Source organism: Miniopterus natalensis, chromosome 3 (genome assembly GCF_054644295.1).
Source record: "Miniopterus natalensis isolate mMinNat1 chromosome 3, mMinNat1.hap1, whole genome shotgun sequence".
Lineage (NCBI taxonomy): Eukaryota > Metazoa > Chordata > Mammalia > Chiroptera > Miniopteridae > Miniopterus > Miniopterus natalensis.
The window spans coordinates 74205171-74212664 of record NC_142083.1 but is presented as its reverse complement, the minus strand read 5'-3'; the positions used below and the strand labels follow the sequence as shown (position 1 = coordinate 74212664).

Below are 7494 nucleotides of genomic sequence, written 5' to 3'. Positions count from 1 at the left end.
TACAACTGGAGGCGTATTTATCTAACTTGATGGGGGGGGAGGGGGGGCTCAAGAGTTAAGAGGCTGGGCGACCGCTTCTTAGAGTCAGGGGCAGTGCTGCCTGTCGGATTCCAGGTCCACACTTTCCCTCCCATCCTTCCTGTCACCACCTGGGTGGGCCCCGGGTGCCGAGCCCCGCGGGCTAAGATCCCCGCGCGCGCGTGTGCGCAGAGGTGTGTGTGCACGTGCTTGGTGCACACGGATGCACCCGAGAGGCTTCCCTTCTGCGCGCTGCCCCGCGGGAGCCTTGCTGCCTCCTGTCCCCTGGGACGCGAGCGGCTGAGTGTGAGCTGAGCCAACGTGTGCACCTGGGGGACAAGGCTGATCTGCGCCCGGGGGAACCGGGACCCGTTCGACCCGTCTTGGCCTCGCTCTGCTCCTTTTCAGCCTCCATGTTTCTTCAGCCTCGTGGTGTTTCTTCCCTTCCCGAACTTCAAGGGTTTCCAGTTTCCTCTATCAGTTTCTCGGACCCGGTCCCCAGGGCCGCCAGCTCCGGGTCCTTTTCCGGAGGCTCTTACCTGTCGTCTGGAGGTCGGAGAAAGGGGACCACGCTCGGGGGGTTGGTCCTGGAGGAAGGGTTTTGCGGGCAGCAGAGACTCCCGAAACCGGGTGTTGCGGGCAGGGGGCGATAACTAAGTCAGAGTCGCCTCCCCATCCTCTGGCCACCGCCCCGCCAGGGCGAGGGGCGGGGTCTCGTCCGCGGGACTAGGCCACCCGGCCGCCCCCGCCCCCAAGACCGCCCGCCAGGGGTCCTCTCCGCCCCGCCCCGCCCCGCTCCCGCAAGTCCCCGAGTCCGCTCCGGATCCGCGCCGGGTTTCCTCCTCGCCGCTGGGGTCTCCGCCCCTCGGAGTCGCCGGCCGGGGCCGAGCCGAGTGTCGCCGCGGGAGCCACACGCACCGCCCGCGCCCCGAACCGTTGGGTGCCGGAGCCCGCGCGCGACAGTGAGCTGCGGCGCGCACCCCGCTTTCGCATTCGAACTCCCGAGTCTGGACCGATACAGTCTGTGCGTCACCCGAATTAGACCCTCGGGGGTGCGAAGTGACCCCATCTCGGCACCGTGAGCTGCCTGCGCGGCCTCCCCGCTCCGCTTCTCAGCATCCCGGCCCGGGGTCCGACTCCGGCGAGGTAGGGGGGCCGTGGGACCTCCGGGGGCTGGCGTGCTCCTCCACCGCGGGATAGAGACAGCAGAGACCTCCGTCCCCGGGGGAAGAAAGCCGCTGCGCCCCCAGGACCAAACCCCTCCCAGTTCCGTGACCTGGAAAACTGAGACGGAGACCTCACCTCAGGTGTTCCGGGGCGCCCCCCCTTCCACCATCCCTACCCCCCCGTCGCCATTCCGCTCCCACCCGCCCCCGGATCTGCTGCCTGGGGGATCCCCTGCCAAGTGAGCTTCCTTGTAATCTCCCTACCGGCCTCTTTCCCCACCCCACTCCGGGGAAGACCCTCCAGTGCAGCCCCTCCGAGGCACCCCTCCCCCCACTCCTTGGTCCGCCTTCCTCCACCCGCGCCTCTGCCCCACTGCGTCTTGTCGCCCCGGCCTCTTTCCTCCAGGTCTCCGCTCTCCTCCAGCCTCTTTTCCGGCTCCCTCCTTTCCTTGACCCCTTCCCCCACCCCACGCCCGAGAGAAGGGGGTGTGTCACTCTGCTTTCTCTTTACTGGCTCCCTGGGGAGGGGGTGCAGTGCTAGAACTTTTTTTGCATCAGCTGAGCCCTGAGTCACGAGGTGTCGCGTCTGTGATTCCGTGTCCATGCCTGCCCTCCCCTCTCCTATCCTCTCTGACCCCACCTCCCTGTCCCCCTTTGTCTCCTCTCTGCCTATGCTCTCCTCCTTTCTGGTCTGGTACTTGGGCGCTTTGTGTAGCTGCCATCTCTTTGTCTCAGTCTCTCTGCTCTCTCTCCTCCTTCTTCCAGCTCCCAAAAGCTGGGATCTCAAGGGCATCAATATATCAGGTGTGTGGGGTCTGGTGGAGGTGGGAAGGGGGGGCTCCCAGCATGCCCAGAGATGACTTCAATCCTCCCCTTATCCCTACAGTGATCATTCACGTTTATGAGATTGAAAGAACAGATACAAGGATGTGGGGATATGGATGGCAGGGAAATGCTGCCCCTCTTCCTGGAACTTGGTCCACGTGATGCCTGAACTACGTTTCCCACAGTGCCCTGGAGGCACAGGACTGCCTCTGCCTAGACACTTTATGGGAGTTATAGTTCAAGGAGCCAAATTGGAGGGTATCATACTGGAGGGTGGGAAGTGATCAGTGTGTGGAGCAAAGGTTGTGGAGCTGGTTGGCAGCTTTGGCTTGGCGTGGAACCCCTGGCCTTATTTTTTTCCCCAGCACCCACCTCCTCCAGGGTTTAAGGGCCTTGGAATCTTTGTATCCCCCCAAAATGGAATAGGAGTAGAGAGGAGTGCCTTGGAAGAAAAGATGGGTGATGAACTGGCAAGCCTTTCCTTCTTCCCTGTGACCCTGGGAATCCCCTCCCCTCCCCTTTACAAACAACCTAGTCTGACATGTAGACACCATTGAAAATAGTCTCATCTTGAAAGCAAGGGAGGGAAAGAAAAGCCTAATGTCTTAGATTTGTTGGATATGCTCCAGTTTACAAGTTGCTCACATTCTGCCCCCCTTGGGGGCAGTGGGGAATTGCTGAAGTTACCCCTAAACTACCAGCTTTCACTTTCCAGGGATGCATGAACAGCTGGTGAGGTTGCCTGGAGATGCAGATGGGAGGCATCTCTAGGGCCCATCATCTCCAGAGTCTGACGCAAGGAGTCTGATGCTTCACCTTGTTGTTGGCCTAGAAATTGCTGACAGTGGGGGGAAGGCAGTGGGGGTTCCTCCCACAATCCCATCTCTGATTCTGAGTCAGCTCAGCCCTTAGCATTTGGGACATCTGATTCCTGCCAAGGACCCAGTAATTCCTATCTTTGCTTTTCAGACTGGGTTTGGAGATCTAGATACACAAAAAAATATTAAAAATTTACATTTTCCTGGCCCCCCCACTAGCCTGGGAGCCAGGAAAGCTTACAATCTTGAGAATGGATTTCCTCACTGTGAAATAAATGGGTTGAACTTGGTGGTCTCTGGTGACCCTAGCTCTAAGATCCTCTGAGCCTGTGCCTCGGATGATATTGGCCTGAACTGTCTTACCTAGAAGAACCTAAGGCATCAACATCAGATTGAAAAGAGGAAGATGGTGCTGATGTTTTGAAGCTTGTTTGTATAGTAAGCACTGTGTTTACATGAGCTCTGTTTATGGTATGGAAGCTAAAATCATCCCTAACCCACCTTTTGGTGCCCCTCCCAAGCCTAGGTCAAGTTCTTGTTAAAAAAAAAATCCTCGGGGCTGGTGTGGCTCAGCAGCTGAGCATCGACCTATGACCTGTAATCTAGGAGATCAGGGCTTAATTCCTGCTCAGGGCACATGCCTGGGTTTCAGGCTCGATCCCGAGTAGGGGGAGTGCTGAAGGCAGTCAATCAATGACTCTCATCATTAATGTTTCTCTCTCTCTCCCTCTCCCTTCCTCTCTGTGAAATAAATAAAGACATATTAAAAAAAAATCCGACCAAGCCAATTTCACCCTCCACAAAGTACCTGGTATGTGTGTCCCTTGGGATGTTTGTTAATGAGGTTTAATGCAGGTTATGTGAGGGGGAGTTATAACTGGCCAAAAGAGAGAGGAAGGGGATTTGATGGCTTGGTCTGGGAAATAGTCATCTGGACTTGGGGAAGGGGCTTTCTTTTTGGCCCTGTCTCTGGCAGGGAAAAGAGAAAAGACCAGAGGCCAAACAGGTGCCAGATCTACATGGAATTGACCCAAAAAGGAAACCTGGAGGAATGGGAAGGGCAGGGAAAGTCCTGTGTGGGAGATGGGGCAAAGATTACAGGAACAAATTTTAAAAGGAGGAAGGGGGAGAAGAGAGGAGAGGAGGGACTCCATCTTTGGAAGGGAGGAAAATGGGGAGAGCACATGGGTGATCTTGGTGGACATTTTTTTTGTTGGAGCCCCAACAGAGCCCTTTTCAAAATGATCATACTGGAGGGGAGCTAAGTCTTGCTAAGGAGGGAACAGACTCAAGGATGAAGGAAAGGGCGGTTTTGATGAGCCTGGAAGGAACGGCTTGACATTTTCTAATGGAGCTGTCCATCTGTCCACTCCTTTGGTTTGTATTTGAATATGTGTGTTGGAGGTGGAGGGCACTAGGGCAGCAATATGAAGAAAATCTGGGGTCTAAATCTCCCTCCCTTTGCCCTGGGATGATAAGTGACAGTGGCAGGAAAGGTGGTGGGAGTTGAATCCTTCCCTTTTCCTGAAAACCCTCCTGGAAGGGGAGTGCTGATGATAGGAATTCCTTTCTCATGTTCTTACAGAGAGGTGGTAGGGCCCTTGAGGGGATGTCCCTCCATTATTTACACCCCCTTCTTTCCTTTAAGTCTTTGGGCTGACTGGGGATGATGAGGGTCAGGGGCTAGTCTCTGGGGGGCTGACAAGATCCTGAGTTTGTGAGTGTTAAGAAGCATCCTGGTTGGGTGGAGCAGAGTAGGATTGGGAGTTCTTGAAGCGGGTGGGAGGGGGGAGCTAGAGGCCCTCTATTCCCAGGAGGATCTGTGTGGAGAGCAGAAGAGAAGCAGTGTTTGTGTAGAAAGGGGTTGTGGGGACTGTGTGTAGGGGGCCAGATGTGGAAACAGGAGGCTCTGACCCAACGCTGGGTTCTCTCTTTCTGCAGGGTATAATGAAGCTGGAAGCTGGCTGTGGCATAGCCACCTCAGAGGTCCCTAACCCCAAAAAAGAGGCAGAGCCAGATGTGGAGCCACTTTCAGAAATCTTGCCACAGGAGGCCAGGGCTAAGCCCAAGTCTGGATCAGGGATGGAGGCTGAAAAAGAGCCTCTGGGGTCCCAGTCAGGGCCTGAGGCCAAGGCCAAGTTCTTGGGGGCCAAGCCCAGGTCCAGATCTGGGCCTAAGACCAAGGTTGAGCAGTTGGACCTTGTGGTGGCCACATAACAGAAGTTTAAGGAGGTGCTGGCCATTTCAGGAGGCATCTATGGTGACCTTGGCTATCTTCCCAGCTGCTACCACAGCTGGCTCGGGGATCCCAACTGTACTATGGTGCTGGCCAAGCACAACAGAGGAGCGGTGAGAACCGGGGCTGGGACCCAGGTGAAAAAGGGTGAAGCCACCTTTGGGTGCCTGGATCTTAAGAAGGAGAGAGAGCAAGCCTTTCCCTCAGTCCTTGTCAGGTTGCTGAGGATATAGAGTAGGCTTTGGAATCAAAGAGTAGGACGTTCAGATTCAGGGGCCTAACCAGTGAGGGTGGGGTGGGGGACCTGTAGAACTCAGAATAGTGGAGGAACTGGAGGGATTGGTGAGAGCATCGGTATTTCAGGATTTGTTTGAGGAGTTTCTGGGCACAGGAGCACAAAAAGAGGGGAGCAGGTGGAGTGGAGGTAGAGTGGGGCCAGGACTCTTGAATAGACTGACCTTTCACACAATCACACAAAGAAGGCCTGGTTGAGGTGGGTGTGCAGGACTAGTTCAGAGATGGGCTGGGGGAGAAGCCTAGAAGAAGGGAGCAGGGTAGGTAGCTGGGACGTGGCCATCTCCTGGGGGTGGGCCCAATGAAAGGGGGCGTGGCGAGTGGTCAGGGACCTGTTTGCACTGGGAGCTAAAGCATCTCAAGAGGTGGAAGCGGCCCCGGCGAATGACCGTTACTGCCAGCTCTGGAATCCGAGACCCAAGTGCTGAGGAGACCTCCCAGGACTGGCACCAGGTCTGGCCTGGCGCCCAGGGTAATGACGAAGGAGCGCTCAGCGTGTGCGAAGAAGCCAGCCCTACCAGCCGAATGGGCTGGAGGCGGGGAAGGGGCCCCCTAATGACCTGGGTCCACAGATCGCGCTGGAGTCGGTGCTCGTGATCGATGCCGAGAAGACCGCGCTGGCGGAGGCGCTGCGCGTGGCGCTCCGGGAGCGCGGCGAGGGCGAGGCCAGGCTGCCGCAGCGCTTCTGCTCGCTGCTGGTCAAGCGACAGCACCCGCGGGTCAAGGTGGCACGGCTTACCCGGGACCGCCAGCTGGGTCCCCAGGAGCTAAAGAAATACCACCTAATCACCAAGCAGGTGAGAAGGACAAGGGGGCTCGGCGTCCTACCCCAGGCCCAGCCAGGCACCGGCTTTCTTTCTCTGCCGGCTCTACCGGGTGAGAGCGCCCACGAGCCCTGCCCTGGGATTCCCAGTCCTTACCCATGCCCTGTTGCCAAGGGGAAGTCAAACAGCTCCTGACTCCCAGCTGCCAAACCCTCAGTCCTTATTTGGGGAGACTGAAGAGCCCAGGAGTCGACTTCCGTGGCCCTGCCTCCCTCCCCTACATCAGCCCTGTCTCCCTTCAGGAACCCAAACACCGAGCCTTTACCCTCCCTCCGCCTCCCTCATGCCGCCAACTGATCTGCTTCCCCACTTCCACTTCCCTCGGAGACTCGGCGGCCCACATCCCCAGGCCCCTGGGTACTCCACACTGACCCCACGCCTCCTGTTCCGAGGCTTTGCCTCTGGTTCATCCATGCTATCCTCCGGGACCCAGGCTTTCACATGTTCACTTCACCCTGTAAAGCACGGTCTATGCCCCTGCAGGGCCCAAGTGGGACCCCGTGGCGTGAATGTGGGAGCGAAACGCCGAGAGGCAGTGGCGCCGGGCTCGCCAGCCCTCCCGCCGCCCTCGGGCGCTCACTTGTGCCCCCCACAGGGCATCCTTTTGTTCCGGCTCCGCGCGCCGGCGCTGCTGGCAGGACTGGACGCCGGGCTGGCGGCGCTGCGGGCCTCCGGCACTTACTCAGCGCTGCCCACTGAGGCCCGGGCAGAAGCAGGCGGTGACGTGGCCGGCCTCCTGCTGTCGATTTCCGTGCAGCGCGACGTGCTCCCGGGTGGAACCAGCATCCAGGACTCGCAGCCCTACCAGCCGATCGGGAGCAACTGGCACCTGTTGGCGGCCAAGGGCTTGGAGTGGTGCGTGGACAGCCGCCCGCGCCCGCGCGTGATCACACCGTGCACACCCCTTTCCTATCCCGCCTTGAGGCGACGGCACATGGTGCTGCCTCAACATCGATGCCTTCGGCTGCGACTGCTCCCAGGTGCAGAGCCAGCTTCTCTGGCACCTGCAGTGCCAGGCTCGGCGCCTTGCCGGCCTCAACGTCATGTGTCAGCTCTTCCTGGTGCCCCACTTGTGTTCACAGCTGGCTTATTTCTGCCAGGCCAGCTTGGGGCTCGAGCTGGTCAAGGGTTACACTGAGCAGTACCTGCTGGAGGCTGACATCTGAGGCTTCTACTACTTGAGAATAAGCACTTTAGACCCCCCTTCACCAGGTCCCCAGAAAGCCCTGTCCTTATTTGCAAGCTCCACCCCTACTCAGCGCCCTACCATCTCCCACTGCAGCCCCTTCCCTTTCCTTCCCCCCTAATCTCTA

General features: G+C 58.2%; 1 protein-coding gene across 1 annotated transcript; it reads left to right on the top strand.

The window, feature by feature from the left end:
• The first annotated feature begins 1591 nt into the window (after nucleotides 1-1591).
• NAT16 (N-acetyltransferase 16 (putative)) lies at nucleotides 1592-7494 on the top strand. Its single transcript, XM_016199060.2, is given in 5 exon segments — nucleotides 1592-4204; nucleotides 4769-5176; nucleotides 5930-6154; nucleotides 6777-7081; nucleotides 7083-7494. Coding segments are annotated over 4 exon segments (1197 nt in total). The 5' UTR covers nucleotides 1592-4204; nucleotides 4769-4774; the 3' UTR covers nucleotides 7348-7494.